The 27,305-nt window shown below is 43.1% G+C and overlaps 1 protein-coding gene across 9 annotated transcripts in view; it reads right to left on the bottom strand.

The window, feature by feature from the left end:
- hspg2 (heparan sulfate proteoglycan 2) overlaps positions 1 to 27,305 on the bottom strand; it is an 84,535-nt gene extending 57,230 nt beyond the window's left edge. For 6 of the 9 annotated variants that reach the window (XM_047568382.1, XM_047568617.1, XM_047568463.1 and 3 more), the window contains exons 1-3: positions 26,731 to 27,304; positions 1,307 to 1,436; positions 940 to 999 (exon numbers count right to left, since the gene is read on the bottom strand). In XM_047568382.1, the coding sequence (XP_047424338.1) occupies positions 940 to 999; positions 1,307 to 1,436; positions 26,731 to 26,799 (259 nt within the window). In that variant the 5' untranslated portion in view covers positions 26,800 to 27,304. Of the gene's footprint in view, positions 1 to 939; positions 1,000 to 1,306; positions 1,437 to 26,730 lie in introns of all 9 variants that reach the window. The other 3 variants (XM_047568843.1, XM_047568907.1, XM_047568951.1) reach the window with 3 other exon arrangements.

The raw sequence follows: 27,305 nt of genomic DNA, 5'->3' as shown, positions 1-27,305 counted from the left end.
CGTGTCTGGAAACAGGATGTTGTTAGTGGGGGCCTTTGGGTCTGGACTGGTCTAGGTGGGTGGTACATGTCTAAGTTAACACCCACACAAATACCAGAACCAAAAGTTTCACAGCAGAACATTGAATTGTCACAAGATGGTCAATTTCATTAACTTCTCCTGTCAGTGGTCATAATGTTGTGGCAGTGTATGTTATACTGGAATGCTACAGTTGCGAATCAACATTGATCAGGGAAAACGTGTTACAAGGAGTTAATCTTAAGTCATCCTTTATATACCAATTTGCATGCAGAAATATTCAGTCAAAGGGTCAACTGACAGTAACTCTAAGTTGTTTTGCTCTGCACTGAAGAGAAATACAGAGACGCTGGAGGCAATAAAGAATGAACAGAAGCTTTAACAAGCAGCAGCAAACCACAGGCAAGATTAAAGAGTGAGACCATGATGCAAAGTTTAACACATTATATAAAAATATTTCTCTGCTACGGCATGCTGTGATATAGTGGTTACCCACATATAAATAGTTTTCAAGTCTGCATAAAAATAATGGGGCTGGAAAAGGCGCAGATGGGGAATGCAAAGCAGAGGTGTTCTGCTGCAGCTCTTATTGTTCCGGCTTTTATGTGTCTTATTGTGCCGTCACCTCTGCTGCTGGTTAAAAGGATAAAAGAGGAGAGGAGATGTTTATGTCTCAAAGACAAAGCCGAAGCCCTGTGTTATGACCTGACTCTGGCAAGCTACGACGAGGGAGGAGAGGGTGCAGCAGGATGTGAAGGTATCATCACTCAGGCAGAGACGGGCGTGCGCTAATGTGCGCACACACACTGTGTGTAAGCACTGAAGTCAGAGTCACAGATGGGGGTGCTTCAGAGGGCTGACTGATCTAGCACACGTAAACACAGTTTGTCACAGAGAATCATTCGATTTTTGGTCCCTTACTTGTGCTCTCGGGGACTGGAGGCCACGGTGTGCTTCCGTCATCCTCTCCGCTGGGCTGGTCTTTGGAGAGAGAAGCAGAATGCACACAGTATGAGGATGTGGTCAACGTGTCAAATCTAGTCATTTTTTGTCGACACATACAATTAAACATACAGTAAGATCTATAGAGGAAAGTTTGAATCCTAGAAATGAATAGTATAGAAAGTGTTTTATTATGTTTTATGTTTAACTGCGAACGATGTTCCTTTGATTATGTTTAGGGATGGGTTAACAATCTCAGGAATGCACAATGAAGAGCACATCTCGATGAATTAAGGGCAGCTGTTGCTGTGGTTTGCGGTAACGCGGCGGCTCCTACTTAGCTCACCTCCTGAAGCTGCATCAGCGGCAAAGTCCTCGTCATCGTCGAGGAAACTCTGAGACGCGTGCACATCTTTTTCGGCCTCCAGGTCCTCTGGCAGAGGGACCTCTCCCCACACCTTGGAGGCCTGAGTCACCTGCAGCAAACAGAGAGAGAGATTTATAGGGGTTGAAGTCTCCACAGAGAAAGGTCACACCCAGTGCTATACATGGACCCTGGAAGGGTGGAGAGAAAACAAGAGCGGCGTCAGGAAATGGGGCATTGTGATGTGTTTACTTTTACCATTTATTATCTCTTAGAAGCCTTCTCAAGCGTTGTGGTATGCAAATAAAAGTTCATGACACCAGTATTAACAAAGGTCATTCAAGTTTTTTCACTGCGTGTTTTGAAATATAACTGCTATTGTGTGTTTTTTCTCTGTTCAATGTGAGTCTTGGCTACAGATAACAACAGCTGACTGCAATGACCCACATATGAACACACACACGCAAGTGCACTCAAATGCACGAAAACACGTCTGAAAGTCAGTAACGACAGCTGAAATTAACATCAGGATGGCACAAGTCTGTTAAAGTATGCCATAAGCTCTCCCCCTGGGACAAAAATACCCAGCATACCATGACTAGTGATTTGCAACTGGCTCCTCCCTCTGTCATCAGGAAGGAGTTTATCAATGAATTATTACGTCGGCAACATTGGCAGTGAAAACATATCAAATAGTGTAGCATTACAAAGGTGTCAAAACCAGACCGTGGTCTTCGTGTCATTCAGTGTGTGCTAAATGAATGGAACAATGGCGGAGGCGTTGCTAACAGATGGGGATGGAGCTGAAATGCAGTGGCCTGCCCCAGGCCCCAGTAAGATTAAATTCCATTCAGCTTAAAACTCTGAGCATACACCGCTCCAAGGCTGTTGAACCGCAGCAGCAAAGGAAAATAAATAAGTAAAGTGATGAAAACTCTCTGACTGGATGCTACAGTTTACCATGCTCACTATTTTACTCCAGTATGTTAACATTTCAAAATTTGCCCTAAAGATAAAGTACAGCAGCTCTGGCATTTGGTCATCAACCAAAGTATTAGACGTATTAAAGGGTGGAACTTGATGGCACTAGATGGAAGTTTATTACATAACACCCTGGAGGGGACATAAAACTCTATACCAAATTTCACGGTAATCATTTCAGGAAATGTCAAGTCACTAAATACAACAAAAGTCTGCTTCGTTGCGGCACTAGAGCAAAAGTAAAGCCATCACAGAAGCCTTACAATTCCTTTGAGGGTCGGTAATGTCTGTATAGCGGGAACTACGGAGGGAGCTGTGGGCTAGTGAGTAGAGAAGCAGCTTTGGAATTGAAGGGTTACATGTATGCATCTCTTTGTGTCCATGGCTGAGCTGCCTTGAGCAAGCACCCAAGCCCCAATTTGCTCCCAGGGGGAGCCACAAGTGGCAGCCCACTGGTCTTAGTGTACACACTGTGTGAACAAAAAGGTGGGTCAAATGTAGAGGGACAATTTCCTAATGAATTAATATAAGTAGTAGTATTTTGTTATTATTACTACATTTCAACTTCACGTAGTTTTACTATAGTACTAAATCCCCGGTATTGACAGAGCACAGGTTTAAATATCCAGCAGAGTTATGCTCTGTTAGAAAGTCTACAGACAAAGAGCCTTGGTGAGTGTAGACTTCACAACATACCCTCATGGCAATGCTTGACAAAGCCACTCCAAACACACGAATAAAAAACAGATTGGTGTCCTCCCACAGTCCACCTGACGTTAACAGCACGGCGAGCAGACACAAACCTTAGCCAGCCACTCTCGTATCTGATCATCTTGATAAAGGTCACGGTGCCGGCCACATTGGAGCGTAGCGTGGGTTTATTACCACCGCTCTAACCGTCAGCACCCAGACTGCGGCTACAAGTGTAGATATGACTCTGGCAGGATGCCACCCCTGGCATTTCCAGTTGGCATGGTCTGCCAGTTCCTATTTCCACCCAACTTTGTCATGGTAGGTTTCCCATTTAAATGGCTCGAGCTAATAAATAACTTAATCTATCCCTCCAAATCCTTTCTCCACTGAGTGAACACCCTTACAACAACAATCCCGGGCCAATTTCAAAAGGAAACCGCTGACTAACCAAATTCTTTTCAGTGGTGCCGGCCAGCCAAACATTGGGGCGATCATCTCCTGCTTCCCACTCCCTTGGGATGGGGTATCATCTGGATATGCTGGGTGCCATCTGGGCAAAACAATATTCACAAACCTACAGCGTAGCATTTGATGGATGAGTCCATGTTTGCACCCAATTGTAAGGGTACCGTGTTAAGCTACACTTGTTTGAGAAGGTCAGTCTGGTCTCATCTTACGGAGACTTAGGAAGCACATATGAACTTGCTTTCTCACTATGCTACCGCATTCTAGTTCAGAAAGCCGGTGTGACCTTTACTCTGAGTCCTGGAGTCGAGACACGTCTGGGGTGTTAAAGTTATTTCTCCCTTGAGATAAAGTCCTTGACGGACTATGTAATTCTTTCCTGTGTCCCACCCAGAGGACACCTCCCTCCGAGGTTCACCTTGCTCTAGTAACTCATTTCCAGTGGGACATGTGAAAACAAGGTATATGCCTAAAACAATACAGACAGGCACATGTATGCACATACACATGTATGACGTAGACACACATTCCATCCAAAGGAATTCCAGTGTTTACTTATGAATTGCTCTGTTCACCAGGGCTGTAAATCCTAGTCGACTGGTCGACTTATTGGTCGATACGTTCTGGGTTGACCAAAATTCTGATTGGTCGATTTTTTGCCATGTTAATTTCATACAGTCTATGGATCATTTTATCAGGAGGAATGTACCAACTGCTAATGGGGTTGTTTTCACAGGTAACAGCCTGTCTTCAGAGAACACCCCCCTTGTTTTCACTATTTTGGATCAGCCCAAGCCACTAGAGACAGGTAGATTGAAGACGTCAACGTCCGGTGATGCTGAATATATATTTTTATTTTGAGCGCTTCATTAACAGTGAGTCCTCCTCTACTATCCGTGTCAATGTCACATGTCAGTGTGGCAGAATTTTACCAAAATAGATGGCGGGGAAAAGAGTTGAAAATTTGCAAACAACAATTTGCATATCACAGCTCGACTACAAACATGGCGCATCATCTAAAAACGGTAATATTTCAATATTATAGCCTATTAATATTATATTAAACATATTTCAGTATTTTAGTCTAATAATCGTTTATTCGTTTTATAAAGTTGTTATTGCAGGCGCACCCGCCAAAACAATAGCAGCTTTAGAAACAAGGAACAATAGGATTGCAGGATAATAAGTGACAGGTGATATTTGGGAGAGCCTGAAGACTTCAAGTTCATCCAGCTGTTGTTAACCCAAACCATTGGGGGGAAAAAATGCATTTTGGTCTGTGAATAATTGATAGGCAATGGGAGAGAAGTAAACGTTCTGAAAAGGATAACTGGGCCAAGAACCTTTCAAGAGAGATCAACAGTCAGCTGTGCAACTTAAGTCTTGCAGCTGGAGACGTGCTATCATATCCGCTTAACAACACGAATTGGCTACTCAGCATGTACCCTTACAAACCCATTTCTTTGATTTCACAGTCACAGGTTATTAACAGCCAACCAGATTTGCATGGTTCTTCATTTTCTTGGTCGTTCTCAGCATCCAGAGTTCTCCACAGCTCTGACGCCATTTCTTACCTGACTTACTGGGGTAAAACTAAGTTAAATGTTTTGTCATAGGGTTTTTTGCATCAACATCACGATAAGTTTATGGGAGCTTCAGGTGTATTAGCATATTCATGTTTACCATCTCTTTAATGCCAGTTAGATGGCTGCCTGCTCTATGTTAAGATGCCGCATGTTGAGTTAGCTGAGCATAACAACAAGAACTACAGTAAGATTCGAAAAATTTAAATAAATAAATCAGTAGTACAGCTCTTCAAATGTGATGTGTACACAAACACTGGCATGTGGTGCTGATACACACCCACATGCTAACACACAGCCTTGCAAAAACAGACAAACACCATCATACACCCACCCACCAGCATTCCCATCCTGGTTACATCTCAGTGACATCCAAAGCCTGTCAGAGGAAGCGTGAGAACAATTCTACAGGGGACTTGATTCAGCCCACTGTGCTAATAAACCCACTGATGCAGCTGCAAAACAATCTGTGAGAAACATCTTAAAGGCATAACCAGATTGTTAAGAAAAAAAAGGAGCTCGACCGAGCTCATGCTCCACGCAAGTCTCACGCAAGCAATGCAACGCTCTTTTAGAAAATAGATTACACCGCCAACAGATAGCAACAGCAACCCCCTCCCCAGAGCTTGGTATGCAAACACAGAAAGGTGAAGGAAAGGAAAAAGGTAACATTGTTCATTCCAGTCAATTGATTTAAACGCCAGGTTGTGACCCTTCCACCTCCTCGACCCCCTCATGCCTTCCTGACCACCCTCCTCTCTCTTTTACTTAAAGCCCAGCATTATCTGCTTTGACTTGAAGTAGGAGCATGTACAAAACAGGAACGGAATGTGAACCGCAAAGTGCAGCATTAGAGTATTAAGTGGATGAAAGCTTGACACGTACTCTTCTTTTTGGGCAGAGTGGGCTGAAACGAACGCGCCCGCAAAGCACCACCAGGCACCAGTGAGGCCTGAGCAGCAGGATCCCCGCACTCCCTGCACTTGACCCACTGCTATCTGAAGAGTAGGAGTATCAGCAGAGTTGCATTAAAACACCTCGATATTGTAAAAATAAACTGCGCACATACACATTAAATCAGGGTTTTAGCTGTTCTAAACAACGGGATGAAGGTGCAGGAACAGACATGAGAGAAAATGAAAGCATCGTGCCTTTTCTATAGAGTTTGGATGCTGATTCCACTGAAACAACAACAACTCAAGGTGACAGACTCGTCTTGGGAAAAAGTGTTGATGGAGAAGGAGGAAAAAAAGATTCCCTTTGCACACACTTGCAGGTACATGAACATCTCGGCATTTTTGACCACAAAACCGTAGGAGAGACAGCTTTGTGTGTGTGTGTGTGTGTGTGTGTGTGTATGAAACAGAGGAATCTTGTTTCATACTGTTTTTAACCCTCACTGAGGGCATTCGGCGAATTGACAAACTGCCACTTCTGACACTAAACCTCTGCCCGAGCCTCTGCCGGATAAAGGGCCCGCTGAGTGAGGCCCTTCTGCTCTCTGCAACTCTGTGACATTTCTGCAGGGTTTAATCCAAAGTGATTGGATGGGGAGGAAGTGGAAGGAGACTCTTCATTCAGCAGACAAACAGTCTTTGACAACGTCCACGGACTGTCTTCTCAGAGTGTTCCATGACTAATACTGTGGGTGCAGCGACCGCCCCGGATTTTCTCAGAAAGGAAGGGAAGGGGGCCAGGGAGTAAATAGGGAACAATAAATTCACATTTTTGCACAGATTCTTGGAGTGCCTCCTGGACATCTTCCCCCTGGTCATTCATTCCCTCACCCACACAACTGTCATGCCATGCATTTTACAATAATCTCCTGGTGGAAATAAGCACTGGATCTACTACTGTTTTGATATGTGTTCTACCTTTCCAGTTGGATTCTGGTATTTGCAGTACAATGAGTCAAATGCACTGATAACATATACTTAAATCACCCAAAATGCAGCTTGGTCTGAGGTTCTGGTGGCATAATCTGGTAGGGCCTTCTTTTCCTCTCCACATCCCACTTTTATTTTCTAAATATCTTCTGACATGTTCTAAGTATCATGTACACAGGAAGTCATACTCGCCACACCTTGAGAATGTCAAACAAATCTGACAAAAGGCTATCGTTTTTGTTTCTGTCTATTCTCACGATGTTCCATGTGGCAAGCAAGTCGCATCTACAGCTAGTTAGCATCTGCCACACAACATCACGCACTCTCTCTTTGCACCGACACTCACTGTTTAGGGAGGCATGTCAGAAAAGCTTCCAGCCTGTGCAGGCCTGTTTAGACACGTGCATCTGCACAGGAGAGAAAGGTCGACAGAGCTATTAAAGTTTAAAAAAAAAAAGAAGTATTTTTCCGATGAGCTTCTTCTTTCTTTTGCTGAGGGATTAACCTACCACGCACACATGTGTCCACATGGAAATGATTGCAATCTTCTACTTAATTTCACTCGCGTTTAAAACAAAGCCCAGCTTTTATTTAAGCCTGCCTTAGCACATCGAAGGGTTGATATTTACACCACAATTACATTTTACAGTAAGTTAAAACTGAAAGATCAGCACATTGGTGTGACGGTCTAGCTCATTCTGCAAGCATAGTTTTATTAACTTTTCCATGCATGTTTTAAAAATAAAAACACTTATGGATCCTTTCCACACATTTTGTGCTTTATGTGAGCCAGAGCACATCTTGCAAACTGGGGTTGAGTCACCATGATGTATTTCAGGCCAAAGGTCACAGCCTGGCGACACGACGGCCAGACAGAGAGCAGAGATCGTAAGCCTGCTGTGAAACGAGACACTGCAGCCCAACACTGAATGAAATACTATCTGTGATAATCCTTTTTTTACCCTCGCCAATCGCAAAGTAACAGGAGGCTGAATTACGCCATGCAGCGGGTCCTAATAAGTTCCTCCATTTGGGTTTGTTTGGTGACTTTTAAACAAAAAGGCAGCAGAGCAGTTTCTATTAACATGCCACAAAGTCAAACTAAGCATGGAATTTCCCTAGTAAAACATAATCGGGCTATTTTATAGGTAGATAAAATGCCTTTTTCTAAAACCTATATTGTATTTTCACAATGGGTGAGGGGTTGGGGGGGGGGTAATATAGCGTAACCACATTCCGCTCAAACATCTCAAGGCGTGAAGCCCCAGCTGACACCCACAGAAACACGTCCTTTTCAATTATCGCCCCAGCAGGACTCTGCGTTAACAGACCACCTAGAATCACTGCCACAGCTCGTCGTCCACTGGTGATAACTTGAAGGCCACCACCTACAATGAAGAAAAGCCTTGAAATCGGCCCTTATTTACACATGTAGGCATAGCGTGTGCACACATACACTCCCCGTTCAGAAGCACGCAGTTATCAGCCCACTGTTTTCAGCCTGGAATGAACCTATTCTTCTTTAACAGGGCTCTGTGGTTTGTGGGAAAGGCCAATTTACTGGATTGGAGGTTTAGCTCTTAAAACTACTGCGTCGTTGCTGTGAGAAAAATATTCCAATAGACGTTTGTGTGCTAGCGGGTAGAACCAGTCCGAGATAAAAATGTTAAACTTGCAGCAAAGAGTAGCAGTAGTAGTCGAATCCTTAAAGGACCAGCGCCAGTGAAAAAAGACTGCAAAAAAAAAAAAATCATTCAAGTCACACCAAACATAAACACTGAGACAGTGATTCAGAGGGTTTATAAATAGCGTGTGTGTTTCCGGTAACGTTTCTGAGAGAGTGACCTGCAGGGAGGAGGGGGCCGAGGGGGCCAGTTACAGTTTCACCCAAACGACAGCTGACAGGACAGGCGAGGTGCTGAGGGGAAGAGCAGCTCCGGCCTGGCCAGCCCCGGCTTGTTTATTTATAACAGAAAGTGTCCCTTTGAAAGCTCTGCTGTGTCACTTAAGAAGTCTGCTTTTCGTCCCACAGGAGAACTCAGCGGGATCAGGGATCTGAGGTGCCTTAACGTTTAGCTGACTCTGAAGTACAGCAACGCCTCGGGACCAAGATCTACTTCACTTACAGGGAACCAATAAATGAGAACCGTCTCATTCCTCGTACAAGACCAGCTATTTTCATGTTTGCTACCACGCAAATAGTATGAGGTATAATGTTGTATTTGGTTATAAATGAAAGTAATGATATTACAATGAATTATTCATACTAAAATTTATATCTATCAAATCATCATTTGTCATTTCATATGAAAAGGATCAGGAGACGTCACAGGATTCCCTAAGTAGTTATGATTCAGCCTCTGAGGAACCGGAGTGTTTGTACAAACTTTTATTAGTTAGTGTGGCCAGCAGCAGATGTCTAGATGTCTCACTGGATACAATAAGATTCTGACTTGATAGTGCTGCTGGATATAAAGTTTTTGGAACGCTTAAACTATTAAGACTCATCCTCTTGTGACCAAGCATCCATAACTAATTTCACAGTAATGCACTCATTCAATACTTGGTGGCGCAAAAGGAAAAGTTAGGGCAATTACAAAACTCATTACAAAAAAGCAATTAAGATCCAAGCTCTGAGCAGCTTGGATGTCTGTTCAAAATTTGATCAGTCCAATTGATTTGAACTTCGTGGAGTAATGCCAGTAGCGTGGCCAATCCGTGCATCCTGGTTCTAATAACGGAGTCACTTCCTGACCAAATTATCTCGACCATGACCACCTCTACCGAATTTGTTGAGAACTTACAATAAAAAACAAATAACACTGTGATGCGAGAGGATAGGGGAATAATCAGTAGTCAGTAGGCTCCCACCTCTTGGGACTATGACACCACTTTTAGTTTGAACCAAAGTGGTGGACCGATGTATAGAAAAAGCAATTTTTTTCCAATCTGTTTCCTGAGATTTATTTGAGTTGATTTATATGCTAGCAGTCTAGTTAAGCCTTAGAAAGGAAGTAGCAACAGCTGTGTGATGGCTGTGTGATCAAGCTCTGGTTTCCCTACACTGATGGCAGCAGATTTTCCCTCCGCTCTTCCTCTCTCGCTCATTCTCGCCTCAGGACCAACTAATCTGACACCACCTGTTGACTTGGCCGCACTTACATTGTCCCACATAATCACAAGCCAGAACTAGCTCAGTCTGTCAACCCCCCCTCCTCCCCCGTGTATCGTACACTCTTAGCTTATCATTGCACAGCGTGGGAAGTAGACTGAAAGCATGCAAACTTCTGCAGCCACTTCTGAAACAAACTGCATCATTGTAGTAGCAACATATGTGCAGTTTTACAATCAGGTGCAGAAATGAACCCTCTGAAAGTTTACAATAATAAATTCTTGACTTCATGGGAACAGAATAGCTTCCAGGCCTTCTGATCGGGGAGAGAATACCTTGCAGGTGCCCCGGCCGTATGGAGTCATTTCATGTTGGTAAAACCACTTTCAATCAGTTTCCAAGGTCACTCTGTTCAGGATGGGAATCTCCTAATTAGCTGGGATTTGCGGGGCACCATGGTGAAGTTTCTGGAACGCAAAAGCCTTTCCAACATGTTGAGTTCTTAACATCCTTTGTTTGGAAACCCAAGATGCACTTTGACTTAGAACATCACAACAAAAAACTGCTGCTATCTGAACTGAACTCTTAGTTGGGCGCCATCTGGACATCAAAGATCTGCTTCTTTTTCCCACATTTTCTTTTCCAGCAATGGCCTGAGCTAAAATAAAGTCAACCGAAGTGATGGGCTGGGAGAAAAAAAAATAATATTCAGCTGTTTATGCCATTAATATCAACATAACAGGGATGGGGCTTAAAAGACAGCTACGCTCCTCTCCAGATGTTCTGAGCTCCAGAGCAAACAAGACACTGCTGTCTGGTGTTGACAAAAATCATCAAAGAGAAGAAAGAGAGAAGGCATTCAGAGGTTACCCTTCCCTTTCAAGAGTCTCCTCTATCCTCCCCACTGGAAATTACCTGACAGCTGGTTTTGCTAGCCTGTGCACCATGCGAAAGTCTAAAGTGGGAGTAGACAAAGGGAACGTGGTAAAAATTTGATCTGGCCTGGCCTCACTTGCAGAACAGCCCAAATCATCCGTGGGCAACAAGAAAAGGTTTTCATCACAACCCACACACAGGCACAAAAGGGGTTCTGTGAAACTAAACATTATGACCAAATTACCAGAGTAAAATAAATATCCATGTGATTATCATAGCTTCGGCGCCCCAGGCAACGATTAAGAAGAAACATGAAGCATATTTTCTATATACGGCCATTTAGGCATTTGATATTACAGTAAGTAAATGTGATGACGCCATCTTTGTCTTTGGGCATAAACAACATCCAGTATCACTGTGGTTACGTCAGTTTCCATTCTACTCATTTTCAGATAATGTTCTCACTGTCTAAAAAATCAGTGACAGTATAGCAAGACACAGGCATGAACGCCATGAAACACTACTAACTGCAGAGACATAGCGGGACACTCTAAGTATAGGTGGACCACCTGTGACTGATCTGAGGCCACTCTCGGTACGCCGACTCCTCTTTCACTGAAGATAAAATTAAAATCCACTGGGAACGTGCTACGGCTGGACTCTTGTTTGGTTCCGTTGTCACAGTTATGGATCATTACAAATAACTCATTGGCCGCCAGCTGCTGCCAAACTGCGTACGGTATGTTTGGCAGAACAACATCATAAACCAATTCCACGGCAATACACAGAAAGCCATTCATGGATTGGCCATTACTTTTCCAAATGCCAACATATTTTCCTAGTAATCTGCCCTTTTGTGGTTGGATCTACTTCAAAACAAAAGCTGGAAAAGAATATATGGTGAAAAACTGGTAATGGCGAGAAATTCAATTCCAGAAGCGTGATGGACACTGCAAAACAGCTGCTGGTGGCTTAAGTGGCAAACACTGCTAGCAGTTCCCAAAGGAAGAGGTGTTGGCTTGCGTCAAATAATGACTTAATGTAGAGATTCTGTATGTCAGCAGGAACGAATGAATATAGTGAGACAGGTGACTTGCACAAAGCTGTGCCAAGGACCACTACTGCCTGAGTTCCCATGCTATTAAGATAGGAGATCTAATAGGAGAACAGAGGTGGAATTCCAGGGGGAGATAAAAATACCTCGGTAGCTACGCAGTTGCAGGTGTTATTACACCCCCTGCAGAGGCCCTGGCCCTGGTAGCATGGGGCAGAACAGAACAGGGGGTAAGGTAGAGTGAGGGGACATCTGCAAACTTCACCTGCCATATACAAAACAATGTTTGAAATACAAGTAAAAACTGCTAGTCACTTCATATTCACTCCAGAGCTAGCTAGGAGTGTACCGCACATCTATGTGTTTAGTTGTGGTGCATAATAACCTGAATTAAATATGGCCAGCATTCTCAAAGATGCTTTTGTGTATAACTCTTCCTGATGTAATACTCTATACGAATGCATTTGCCCGATCTATCACCAGAGAGGCTGAGTACAGTAGGCAGTCTACTGCAGTGGCTGGCAAACCCCTCACCTCCCAATTTGAGGTTAGGGCCTGGACAAGAACCAATAAACACTGAAGAAAGCCATGTTTCAGAGAGCGCTGTAAGCGGAGTAAGGCACAGCCAACTGTTGCCGAGTATGCTGGCACACCCACATCTGTATAGCACATGAAAACTGACTAAGGAACTCTTTGGACTGGCAAGCTCCATACAGCAACAGTGTGATTCGGTTAGAACGCAGTTTTCCATTTATACTACATTTCAGTTTGCTTCCTACTACAGCCTAGAATGGCGTGATTTAGAAATTATGTTTTGACAGTGCATGATTTCTAATGACCAAAAATAGACATGAATGTTTTGAAGCACATTCACCACCACAGCCTGCCTAGCAGAGACATGACCTCAAGCTCCAGCCTCACAAGGGATTGTCCCGCAGGTTGTCTTCTATGTTTGGTGAAGGAAGTCATTTATTTACCCCAATCCAAGGATCAAGGCAAACCTTAACCACCCTCCAAAAGGCAAGCTTTAACGATACCCTACAGCAGAGAAATGCGAACATTCCTGGAGCCAATTATTGGGCTCAGCCAGAGAGAGGGGATCAGGTACCCACTTTGTCGGAATGAAATGCCTTCATTCTGATTGGCTCTCACCTCCTGTATTTGCAGTTTTAAACTCATGACTGAAACTCCCTCTGTCACCCCCCTGACAAAGGATCAAGGGCCAGGCTGCTTGCAAAGAATCGGATTATCCTCTGGAGGATGGTTCAAGGAGCAGGATCTGGGGAATCTGAGTGTTGTGAAGGTTGGATTTTCCATGTGACAAGTGCTTGTTTTGGCCAATCAGAAAACTGTATTTACATAATAAAATTTATTTACATGTGTTTCAAAGGATAAGCCCTGGATATATGACCGGGCTTGTGTTTCAATCTCATCTTTCCTATGTTTTACAACTTCTAGATCGGTGGAAGCCATGCATTCATCCTAATTTGGCAGGACAGAAGCAGTCTCCTTGATCGTGGCAAGAATTCATGAGGGAAAAATCTCTTGGCTAAAACTTTTAACAAGTTTTGACAGCTGCTGTTTCAGCAGTCAAATTGTCACACAAGAAGTTCTTTATACAGTTGCACTGCCTCCAACTTTAGCAACAAGTATGGAATTTCAAGCCAGCCAAAACCTTAAGTAAGTCTCAGAGCAGACTTTGGATAAGCAAACTGAGAGAGTGCAGGATGAAGATATGGTTATGAATGACGGCCAGGGGAAAAGCTGTTGGATGAGAGATAAACAGTAGTCCCGTCACTGCTTTTGTCCAAGGTCAACAAGGGTCTCAACGAGAGCCTCTTGAGACTTCTTGAATCATTTACAGTTTTGTAGGCCTGACATACAGGACAGTGTCTATTAATAAAATGCACAAAATATTTACTTCCCTAAGCCACAGACGTTCATTTTATCCTTCAGTTGAATCTGTGGAAATCTGAAGTCTGGAAGTCTTAAGGATTGAATATGGTATCCTGTTATTAAGCTTTTTCCTATCTCATGCCACCTACCCTGTCTAACCAGAGATAACACTTTCAGTATGAGTCATGCCATTTCATTCTGCATTTAGTTACTGCCTGTATCAGTAATAAAACTGGCTGTATTTTAATTCACCTAGTCTGGGAATCTTCCTGTCTAGACTGTTTCCCTGCAGGGATCATTCACCGGTCCCGTCACACAGACAGAATAGGAGGCTGTGATGTGGTTGCATCTGTCATGATTCTCAAAGCATTTGATTACCTATGAATCACAGATTCATGAAACAGCAAGACCATGAATATCATAAATTTAAACACGTCTGCTATAAACGCTCCTCAGATGACTGCAAACAAACTAAACCAGAACACAAACATGTATATGTGCATAGTGAGCGTGATAAAAGAGTAATGAAGTAAGACCCATTTTCCCTGACGGACTAAAGGGATGGAATTCCCCCAGACAGGACCACGCCTACTGGATCTTACGCTTTGAGCGCCAGATAAAATCCCTAGGCTAAATTAAACACTTCCTTTACATCACTTACCCTTCCTCCACAAGATAGCGCCAAAAATAAAATGTCCACATGTTCAAAGCAGAATACCTACATGCAAACATAGAAGTCACTACAGTGTAAACAGATGAAAAGTAATGATGGCATGCCATCATTACTTTTTCCATAAGTTAAAAACAGTTATGTCTAACTATGAGGAAAGTGATGCACACTCATTGCACCTTCATATTTATAAAAAAACACAGATTTAAGTTTCAACCAGTTGGTCCAGACCTACTGTAGAATGAAGCATACACCATTTGTTTTGTGCAGATTTCTTTCAATCATCCTGCAAGCTGATCACTCTGTGTGACTCTCGGTATGGGCTGTCGGCATAGCTACAATGTCAAATTGATGCAGAAGCATAAACCACGCATTTAAGTAGAGAGACAGGTGAGATAAGTTCAGAACCCTATTAGTGCCTAGCTAGGGCCCCAACTCACTGGTGAAATAACCATTTTGTTTTACAAAGTCACTAATTTGACTTTTTGAGTGTCCAAATACTGACAATCGAGCTGTTGGGTTAATCTTTCTCTTATTCAATCGAATAAATGGGCAAAACAAAGAGTTTGCAATTAATTTAAGTTTCCTCATAGTGGCTGAAACAGAAAGTCCTCATAATGTATATATTTATATATATACACGTTTGTGAGCTAATGAGTAATAAATCCACCCCTGAGCAGCTAATTAGAACCACAAATGTTTATTGAGGCCATTCTTTGCAGACATTTACTCTACAAGCAGAGGCATTTTAATGATCCTGTGCTTTGTAAAAAGCTCCTATTGCCATTAGCCAGGAGGAGGACATAAAAGTCAGCACTTAACCTGAAAGAGGTGGGTCAGAAGAGAATTCTTTCACGCATTATTCTATGATTTTTAGTAGGTTTGTGCACGTCTGTTAACGAGTCTCTTTTGTGGCTCACTTTCTCTCGGAGCAGTTTTAAACAAACGTCGCAGGAGGTTCAAATCTGTACCACATACGTTCAGCTTTGCACTGACAACCGAATAAACCTGAGGGCCAACATCTGACAACCATAAACAAAGTCTGGGAGTATCTTCCTTTCAACGGCTGACAGATGAATTTCACTTGCACTCATAGTTCAACAACAGGCTTTAATTTGACTGAGCACTCACACCTACAAAGACATCTGTTCGCCGGGAATTTATGCGATAATACAAGAAAGCAGGAGGCCTAACCTGCCCATTCATTGGAAGCAGATGTGAGGGGTCCATTTCCTACTATAATAAGAGGTAATTATAGGCAAGGGTCTCTGTGTGTCTGTGTGAAAACACACTGAGCAGCAGTGGTTAATCAGCAAAGGGAACACATCAGGTATAGAAAGGAAGGCCATGAAACTGACTGAGGTCTGCTCTATGTGTGACTCATCACTGTGCTAAAGGACAAGCCAGCACAAGTCTGCTGATCTTTCAATGGGGGGAAAAAAAGAGTAGAAAGGGGATAATTTTGGACTCAGCTTTCTCCAGTAAGGTTACTTCTCTCTGTTTGACCTCTTGACACTTTACATTAAATCCATAACATGCAAGAACGTGACATGATTGTGGGAATAAGAATGCTAGAATAAAATCCATTAAATTTCTTTTGCTCAAAGTTTTTTTTCAAGTGATCTTGCAAGTATTCACATCATCAAGGTCATTCCTCAACTCAGCGCCAAGTATTCCTGCCCAGGAGGTCAGCCGACAGCAGGATGAGCCACGGCTGACAATCCAGTACTGATAATGGCATTTTAAATAAATGCTGTAAATGTTGTAATTGCTGCTGTTGTTAACTATTTAAGAAGTTTTAAAAAACTGGGCCAAGAGCTCTGATTCATCATTCTTACCATTCAAAGGAAAAATCGGTGATTCATGCATCAAGCTTTAAATGCTGACTTCCTGTCACATTTTTTTTACATAGGCACTGTAGATTCATGGCTGACATTTGAATACATTGTGCAGTAAGATGTGTAAAAGACATATGTTTCCCTTTTGAAATGTGCAGGAGTGTCAGAAACAGGAAGCGAGACAGACCAGGTCAGCAGGACATTTAGAATAGTTGCATCTAACCATTTACAGTTTTAATTAGACCATATCTATATTAAAATATGTTGGTGTGTGACATTACAAGGACAAGTTCCCACTCTGGATTGCAGCACTGGTGACAAATGACAAAAGACTCTGCCGCAGGCCTGATCAAACCACAATCTCGGCCCGTCTGGCAGCCCTGTTCTAAATAACAAATATGCCTGAAAAAACAACTTTTCTCGTTCATCTATCTCCCCTTAATCTTGTTTTCCATTATTCCTGTACTGGGAAAACCTTAATGAAACACCAGACCGAGGTTAACCATGCGCCCACAGGCAAGACTGATGTCAGTGCCAGAGAATCTGACTGCAGTCTGGTGTTTGTGCCAAATTTTCTCCCCAGTGTGCCTTCATCTCCACCCCCTGTACCCAAGACAGGGTCATAATAGAGCCGCAGCAGGTGGGGCATGGTAGGAAAGACAGGGCCTCTCCGTCCTGATACAGCTGAAAGAGCATCCTCTATGTGTGCACAGCTCACATAAATCACAAAAGGCCTCAGTTCGGGTGAAGAACCATTTAATCACCCCTTTAAAAGCAATAATTGCCTGACTTGGCTGGGGGGGGGGGGCTGCCTGCTTGAAGACAGAGAAAAGTGGGGCCATTTCTTATTTGTCAAGATTATGGAAAGAACATCAACCACAAGAGCTATAATAGAAAATTCAATGCATGTACCTCATGTAAATATAAAAAGAGAACCAAAAAATTAAATCTTAAATGGACCTAGAAGAGCTCTTATTATATAAACCTGTCAAGCTCATCGGCTGCTCTTAAATAACTAGGCCCTCAGTGATGTGGTATTGTAAAGGCACGGCTAGTGGTCAACAGCTACTCACTGTGAACACGATATCTTAACTGAGAACACCGGCTGACTAGTGTTTCCACTTCAGTTGAATACTGATGTGTCAGAAATGAACGTGCGAATGAGAACTTCTCCAACATATTCTTTTACGCCACCTCTGATCAAACAGTTGGTCACATTCAAGAGTACATAAATAAGCTTTTTAAGAGTATTTAGATGACTTCTCATTCCATGGAATCAACAGATGGTTTGGGTGGAGAGAAAATTATATACAACCACTTTAGCTCGAAACCACAGAAATTCCTACTGCTTTACCAACTGCGTTACAAGGCCAACCTTCGGCTCGAATAGGCCTGTCAGGTACATTCGTCAAGACTCTGGGCACATGATGGATGCTTTGCTACTTCAGTCAGCATGGTAGTTAAGAAGTTTCTGTATTTATTTGTATTGAACTGGCAATACACTGCGTGAACTAGATAAAATCTGAAATCCTTCACTCAGCGTTTCCCAGAAGGTGATCTGGAACAGCTTCAATAGAAGTATATTTGAAAATAATCAAAGGACTCTGTGGTGATGGTTTCCAGCAAGAAGCTGTGATTTTAATCTGGTGAAATGCTCAACCACCAACCGGGTCCACATTCCTCTTTTATCAAACGCTTGATTTTCATTCCTGCATCTATTCACACAGAGGCCGATGACTAGAGTTTGACTGTCGAATTTTCATCCTGTTTCCTAAAAACAATGTATTTTGGTAGCGAGACTAAAATGAAGGCCATGCCAGCATTACCACTGTTACAGCAGGCCTGGCTTTGGAATTTGCCCATGCTGAGGTTTGCATGGGGCCATAGGAAGAGTAATACTTTAAGGGTTGTGGAGGCGGTTGTCTTTTTAGCCTTTGAGAAAGCAAAACCAAGAGAGCAAACAAGTAAAGAATAGATTCACTGTTTGCATATCAAATTAACTGTGTTACAGTTATACCTTGTAGCCACATGTTAAATCTAGGACACAGAGTGCATATTTAATTAGTTTTTTGTGGGTTACCAGTGGCACTGAAATAATGAAATGATCATATGTGCCAGCAGCAGTTGAGCTGCGGCATTTACATGGACAGTAGTGTTCCACTAATAACCAGAGTAAACATGTCTAACTACCTTGAGCACGATAGAGTAACCCCATCCCAACTGATCACAATGGATTAGACTGGGAACTGGACTGAGAGCGATGAAGTGATGAAGCAAGTGATGAAGCAAAATATTACCGACAAAAGACCATGTATGGCCATGTATGACCAGGGTATGTTGTTTCAGCCATTCCAGTCATTGTTTGCATTGTTTGCCCCATACTGGGTAAAATTCAGGTGATGTGATTTGTATTTGGGAGAGACAGTAAAGATGGTGGCAACAAGTAGCTCAAACAAGCATTAGAAAAAAACTGAACAAAGCTAAAAGAGATGAAGTGGAGAATTGTTATATTCTTTGCAGATTTTAACCAATTTAACCATTTACATGCATTCAGTATGATATCAAAAATGTCCAATAATATTTTATTTAATTATTGGGATGCATCCATTTGTTATTTCAGATGCATCCACAGATTAGTGCCTCGTTCATACAGCCAGGTGAAAGCCTGTGGGATTTGCTGTATAGATTAATTTCCATTGGAAAACACAGTCCGTGAATGAGCCTGTGTGTCTGAATCAAAGACTTTTTTCCATTACAGCACAGTCTGGCTCACGGCAGGGAACATGCATCTTCAAAAGCAACAAACCTGGAAGAAAAATATTTCCAACCAAGCAGTTGTCCTCAGCCGAAACACACGGTGATGGACATCCTAGCTAAGAAAGGAAAAATACAAACAACAAGGGCTTGTGCTTTGGCTTAATTGAGTCCTGGGGAATTCATTAATCCTCAGTTCCAGCAGGTTACTTGCCAGTTTATAAAAACCTGTGAAAGTTTTGTGCAGCTTTGCGCTCTTGAGGCCAGCTGACAGACACATGTAGTAGATCACAACTGAGAATCTATATCTGAACTGCATGATAAACAGAGGCTCAAGACGCAGGAGAGATATTTAAATAGGAGAACTGCTTGTGGAGATATGAATTCAGAAGGACTACAATGACTGAGGATTATGGGATTTTTAAATACAAATACACTTCAGAGAGAGTATGTATTCAAGTAGAAAAAAACAAGAAACAGGGCTAAAAAAAAAAAAAAAAACTACACAAGGTTATTTCTTTCAGCATATTTAGAGCAGGGTATCTGAACTGCACACAGGAAAGCCTGAATAAACTTTGCTTCAGGGGAAGCGGGGTCCTCCTGCCCTGTAGATAATTCCAGGTTTCATTTCCTAAACAGGATGGTGACTCAGCAAGGGACAAAAGTTTCAGGCCATCACAAGCCACTGCACCAAAACAATGGACTTCTGGCAAAATCTTAACCACAAACCCATTTGCTTTGAGGAGCCTCTAAAGATATCTCCACATGGAGCAATTCACTCGTCCAAATTGCCTTCCTTTGTTTCTGGAGCAACAGGCGGTCCGGCGGCTAGAAATGAGTTCCACAACAGATATGATACAAATACTGGTTCAACACAGCAAAGCTAGGAGATGAAAGTAAACCTAACTCGTGAATGAGCAGAACCGGGGAAGGGGGTGGGGGGTGAAAAAAAACAGAGAAAATTCCTCTGAGAACAAGAGAGTTTATATCAAAGAGAAAGAGTTGTTATGTCTCGTGGGACGACAGCTGACATGATAACACAGACCAGACCGATGCAGCTCACCTCCCGCGTCAGTGCTGAGGGCCTAGAGCTGCAACCGTACTATGGAGCACAGAGAAGGCCGGTAAGTCAGAGGCAATATGGCTCAGATTGTAACAGTTACAAAAGGGTGGCATTTTAATGCTGTTGGAAAAGGGTATCAAGAGCTCATTATACACGATTTGAACACCGATAAGGTTTGCCTCCCTTGCACAGCACTTGGCCTCCAAATTCACCAGATCCCAACCTGATCAAGTATCTGTAGGATGACCCGTAGCACCCAAAGGCCCCCAACTAATAACACCCTCAGAAAGTCCATGTCCATTGTCTGATGAGTCACAACTGTTTTGGAGGCAAAAGGGAGACCTTCCCATTATTAGGAAGGTGGTCATAATGTTAGACACAAAACGTTACAAAGCTAGATTTGAATACCGTCATGCTATCCAGCAAATTGTTTGATAAAAACGGTGATGACCACACTATAAGCAGAGGTGCAGCAGGCAGCTGCTTGTTGCCCCAGGACAGTAGTAACAGCTGATGGTTGTTTCGTGTGAAGGTTAAAACACAGGGCTTGTTCAGAGCGGCACTGAATCGTTTAGTGAAATGCCTTGAACAACAGACTTTGCTGACGCTCACATTCGTTTGATCTTTTCGTGGTAACATGCTGTGGCAGCCATTTATCAACATCATTTTATGTTGTTGCAGTTAGTTATTAAGGATTGCAATGATCATTTTGGATGTTTTTTTTACGGTGGAATTGTTAACTAAAATGTCTTTTTGTTTGAGAACACGATTTACACAGTCAGAATTCAAACACGCAATCGTCATGGCAGACAGCAAAGATGGTGTATTACATAGCAAATGTGATGATGTGATTGGCAGACAGACACAATTTACAATGATGACACACAAACATCTTGATCCTTCATTTAACACCGAATGTGAAAAGACAGATAAACAAACAGATTCTCTTGATTGTAGCTAGGTAGCTAATTGAGCTAACACTAGTTTAAACAATTATTAGTCCTATATACTGCAAGTAACTATGATAAAAAATAATCATAAGCTTTCTCACACCAAACTGTATCTTTTTAGTGATAAACAATACAATTTCAGACAATGCCTCAAGTTGCCAAATACCACAAAGAGAAAGCCTAATCCGGAAAAGGTAAATTCTAAATAAATACAGTAATATCAACTTCTCAGCCCAGAAAACACGTGAACTGGTTATCTTGTTTTCACAACTTCAAGGTTTCCTGTAGTCTGTTATGAAAAAACGTAACAACCTCTGTCCTTTTCTCTTGCTTTTAAAACACACACACATATATCCTCGAATTTGTTAAGTGGGTAATTAAGCTCCTGAAGCACAGCGGGCTTGTCTTGTGCCTACAACCATTAAATAAAAGTGAGTGGAAATTGGAAGCCTGGTATTTTGCTCGCTATTTACTTTTCACTGAGCCATTCACACCCCGGAGCCAGCAGAATTCCACCTACCAGCCCTCCTTTGTGAATGTTAAGGGTTTAACAGTGGCTTAGGTGAATTAATAGCTTACAATGCAGTCCTGCGAAAGTGGAAGGCTTCTCGTTTCGCAGGTAGAGACTTGCCGCACAGTGAGAGGAAGCACTACTGGTCCATGCACAGGTACTGAGAAATTATCACCGTTGATAAGACACCGGGGTGGGGGATTTTTTCCTAAGCACTTCGCAGGATGTCAGGGCCAACCCTGGTTTTGAAGACAATGGGGAAATAAGAATAACAATTCTTTATCTTGCTTAAGTGTTACAGGAAATAAATCTGTTCGGCACACACGAAAGTGCAGTTAGAGAAAAGGGCAGCAACCCCCATCAGAGCAGCTGTAGGTCGGGAGGGACCATACGACACAATGCAACAGCTCCTTTAACCAAAAGTAAAAAGCAGCTCGACATCAATGCTTCTAGCCCAGACAATAGGACACAGACAACGGCGTAGCGCCTTCAAAGGGAAAGTGCAATACAGTAAACTTAGCATTTCAATGAATCTCTTATAAGCGCATGTCTGGGAAAGGAAGCCTGTGAAGAGATTGAAGAAGACTGTTTAAGATGGGGAAATCAGTCAGCGTCGCTACCAGGGTCGGTCTGTTACAGTCCCTTTGTTCTTCTTGTCAGGCAGAATGATTCTTGTTGGGTTTACGGCTCCCTCTTTCCACAGGAGCAGAACAAGAATTGGCATCAGAGTTAATCAATTTAAAGACATGCACATTAAGTAAAAAATAATGACGACCCGATACCAAGCAATCCCTCCCCTCTTTGTTTAATGCCCCAGAAGCTGCCTCCGCAAGCCGTGAGAGACCGAGGGGAAATGCCAGCACATGCAGTTTGCTGCCCTCAACTACTTTCTGACCGTTCCCCATATTTTATTGCGCGTGGTGACAGCGTTGTGTCCTCAAGACATCCTGTGACCTCACTATGAACTCAGACGCTTTTATTGCACCTGTAGCTCCATAACTCAGGAATGAAGAGTGATATGTACTTTAAGTGAGTTTCACTGAAAAAGAAGAGGCCAAAGGGCTTTTATTTAACCATTGGGTCCTAGATTTTTTTTTTTTTTTTTTTTTTTTTTACTTCAAATGTGGTCTGTGAACATGCTATTTCACTGACTGCTGCCAGGAAATCTTTTAAGCGCTGCAAAGATGTCAGATTACAGGGTTTACTGTATACTGCAACGGAACACAGTTAAGTGTCTTGCTTATGGGCATATTAGTGAGGCATTTGTCTGGTAAGACAAACATCTTATTCTTCTTTTTAGGTGTTTGAACTTGTGCTTTCTGACGAAAAACTAAAAAGCAGGCATGGTAGTCAGAGATGTTTGATAGTTTACAATGCATTATCCCCTATAGAGGTACATTATAACTTAATACTCCTATATAAAGCTTTGAAGATTTAATTACACAGTGGCACATGGCGTGACAGAGCCTTCACACAGATCTCAGGATGACATGTCTGTGGTTTGAAACAAAGCCATGCACACACACTTCAGAGAGGGGGAAAATGTAAATGTGCAAAGAGGTGTGTATGGAAAGAGTAGGACTCTAGTTACAACAGGCGGTACTGAGAGTATGTGCGCTCATGTCAGCACATGTACAGCGTTGCTGCTGTACCAGCCGAGGCGCAGCTGTGTTTGGAGTCAGCTCTTCTGTCCGACTCGGGCGCGACGTCGGGCATGAAAGCACAGCGCTACCCCAGCCGAGAAGCAGAGCACTGTGAAAAAAAGGCACCAGCCTGTATGTGTGAAGGTGCGTCCCAGAGAAAAGGGTGGGGCCATCTTTTATTCATCGTAAAGGCTTTGAAGCATCCCTGCAGTCTAAATCCCTATATGTGTGTGGCGGCACATGCATCACGCTGAACTTGAGATAAAATATATGAATTGATTGGGTTCCATTAATAATACGACATCACTGAAGGAAAACTATATGAGGAAAAAGGGACATGATTTCAGACATGGGGAAGAGACCATGATGTGAATCCATATATTTTAGATCTCTGCAACTTTGACAACACATTGAGACACAGTGTGTAATTATATCTATCATGAGTAAATGCTTTTACTTTTGATAATGCATGGAAAGCAGTGTCATTCCCAAATTATATATAAAAAAAAAAAGTTGTAAACCGATGTAGAAACTTAATCAAAACCAACAAAAGGAATGTTTCTCTGCAGGGGGCCACAACGCCACAAATGCTAAAAGGCTTTAAAACAGAGCAGTGTCTGATCACACAGACAAATAAAAAGTGAAAAGATTCAGGAAACGGTGGAGCGGCAAGCTAATCTCTGCCGTGAATAAATCAGGAGGAACCCTGCTGAACTGTGAAACAGAGTCAGGTTCAGAGTCCTCACCTCTCTGACCTCTAGTCACACCTCACTGCAGAGTCAACAAATGCCGGCCTGCCGGCCTGCGCTCCATATGCGCCTGGGTGCTTGAAGAAGGCGGCGGGCCAGTTCAGTGCGGCATTGTCCCATCAGCCTAGATGGCCTCTCTCCTGGGGCTATAATTCAACAATGCAATGTTTACTGAACCCAGTCTTCAAGCAATTATGTGAATGGGTCGGGGGGGGGGGACCTTCCCTACAGTTCAAACTGTGGAGTGGAGTTGGTGTTTGCACTGCAGTGCTTTGCAACTCCATTGAGTCCTCATCGACTCTGAATGGGAATTAAACACCAGGTAGCTGGGTGTATCCTGGTAATGACAAAGTGCCACACAGAGAGACCGACCACCTCGCCTAGTGAGTCCAGCTCAGACTAAATAGATCATCACATCAAACTGTTGCTGCATATGATTTAGCAGAGAGATGAAGGAGTCGAGTTACATGCTGTGCAGTACAGGCCATGACGCACCACACACTGCACACTATATAGTCATAGGAATCCAAGTCACCCCTCCCCCCTCCACAGTCTACCCTCCAATTCAGTGAAAGGACACTTGTGAGAAACTATACTGGGAGAGATCAGGGCTAAAGTTGTCAAGCAGTAGTGCTCATGGTTGGTCTGATGTCATGCACCAAAACAAAATGCACTCCCTCTTTGAAATATGATTAATTTAGACCAGAAGCTAAGATCACTGAGCTCATCAAGCCACATTCAACAGAACAGATCATCCGTTTGTAATAAAGACAAAGCTGTGCATGGCTTGCACTGCTGGTCATCCGCAGTAGGATATGAAAAGAGAACTCAGAATTAGAAAACCTCAGAATTTGTCCCGCAGTGGGGAAACTGCAGCTTGCAACAGCATACAGAAGAAAAATAATTAAAGTGTATAAAGTGGACTGGATAAAAGATAAAAAAAAAAGATAAGATAAGGTTTACAAGGGAGAGATCTCACCCGTGGAGAGTTTTATTGACTTTGATTGTTTGAGTTGATGCACATGACCCTAGCATTCCAGCAGGGAGGAATGACGATCCCGTAGTAACACCACTACATGTGCTTAATTGAATCAAGAGACAGCAAGCCTGCTGTAGGTCAAAGTCATAACGCAAGAAACAGATGCTTGTGGTTCCAGATAATTCAATTACACGGGCATTGTTGGCCTAGCAGTCAATCAAGGCTGTGGCGAAAGTGTAGAGGCCATCTCCTGTTACCTTCCAGTGTCAGCACACAACAGATGATGATAGCCCCTCCGCGGGCCCCGGACGGCTTCTGTGGATCGATGATATTGAAGACACATAACTTGTGCCGACTTTGAAGACGCAGACAGTGATGCACGTTCCGCCTCAACTTTTCGCACCGGCACAAAGCGATAGATCATTTCATTTACAGGGAAAACTCGGCGCTCGATAGCCAGTCACAGCTGGATGTTAAATATACCCTGAAGTCATAAAAATTTTAACACTGTAGTTTTTTGAACATCGGGCATAACGCCGCTCCAGCACTACGGACTCAGCATGTGAAAGATTTATGGCCGCTGGCCACTGCAGTGGCGTCCCATCATTCAAAACGGCTTCGCTTCAGATCAAATCAACACAGAGGTGTCGCAGATATCTCAGCCATGACAGCTCTGTTTATTGGAGGGCATACAGGTGAGAGACCAGGAGGGAGCTCCAGAGGGTGGGGGCGGTCTATTCTGAGCACCAAAGCAATGGTCATCATCTATATGAATCAAAGCACAATTATAGAGGATCGAACACAGAGTAGTTCTTAAACTGTAATGTCAGCATATTACTTTAGTGAAATGCCGAACAGCGCATTCTCCAGGTAGTGATTGGTTGGACAACACGAACCACATCAGACGATCACCTTGGATCCCAGGAACTTGTCTACTTCTAGGAAGGTTTTAATAAATAAACTGAATAAGTGATCAATAATGAAGGTTGCTTATGGTTGCAGCCTTTTGAGAATAAAACCACAAGACTGAACTTACTGAGAAATTCTCAGTACAGTGAATTCTCCCACCTGTAGTATATCCGGGATGGCAGAGGAATTAGCACTTGATAAGTGAGTTCAATATTATTATTATGATTCCTTTTATTTTTTTCTCTCTTCAAATAACCTCTTGCTTCTATTCTGGAGAAGCTCTGGTTTCTGATAAGGCTGGTCAAATAAAGCAGTCAGCCTAACTGAGTGAGGCCAGGAACGGGGCATTCTTCTTTTCAGATTTCTAATCACTCAGTCAGAAACTGCATCCGGCTGTAAGCAGCAGACAGTGTGGGGCAATGCAAAGCGGAGCCTGACAAAGTTTGGGGAGGTTTAGGAGCCGAGGGCTCCGGGAAGACTATGAATAGCTTGTTTCTATGGACAAACTTAGCCCGGCTTCACTCAACGGCGGCTTCTAGTTTGTCCTATTACTTACGAAAGCATCTTAACAGTGTCGCACAGTCCACCTGTATGTGAACAGCCCTGCAGAAGGCTCCCACAGCCAGCACAAATAGTAACAACAACACACTGTTTCTGCCTTTAATAGGACATATGAGTTGTAACTTTGCACTGCTCCTTGTATAGGGATACACGTTTTATAGGCCGGTGAAGTGTTTAATCATCAGTGTGGAGTTTAAAAGTGGAAAGAAGCAGTAAATATAAAGTTTACTTACACTGACCAGCTGGCATGTGAGTACCAAGGAGAGGATAAGTCCACAGATCGAAGCGGCCGGAGTGCCCATTTTCCACCAACCCAGCACAGGCTGCCAATGCTGGGGGAAAAAGAAAAAAAAACGAGGTCCTTCACTCCTCCTGGCCACCGGAGCGGTGCACCTTTTACAGACTTTTCTTCTCTGCGAACAAACCCGACTGCTCCTCTGCGTCCCACACCCGGTGGGACTTCATCAACAGGTAACACAGATCCCCCTTTTCGGGATTGTCTGTGCGTTTATGCGTGTGTTCTTTTCTTTCTTTCTTTTTTTATAAGGGACGTAAAATATCGACCCCAAAACTTGCTCCCGTGCTCTCCGAAAACTTGGGACTTGTAGTGAGCCGAGTGCGCGCCTGCGAAGTCACTGGGAAGTCCTGTGTGCAGAGAGAGCAGAGCAGTGCGCTGCAAAAAAGCAAAAGGCGGAATGGAATTCGGGGAGTGCTGAAACAGAAGACAGCTAGTCCCAAAGAGGGGAGACGCCACCTAGGAAACCCACGTTACGCTCCTCACATGTGAAACTGATGTCCGTGTCTTCAT

The sequence above is a fragment of the Mugil cephalus genome, chromosome 1, assembly GCF_022458985.1.
Source record: "Mugil cephalus isolate CIBA_MC_2020 chromosome 1, CIBA_Mcephalus_1.1, whole genome shotgun sequence".
NCBI classification, from domain to species: domain Eukaryota; kingdom Metazoa; phylum Chordata; class Actinopteri; order Mugiliformes; family Mugilidae; genus Mugil; species Mugil cephalus.
The sequence above is the reverse complement of the archived record's forward strand: the minus strand, read 5'-3'. Positions and strand labels throughout refer to the sequence as shown.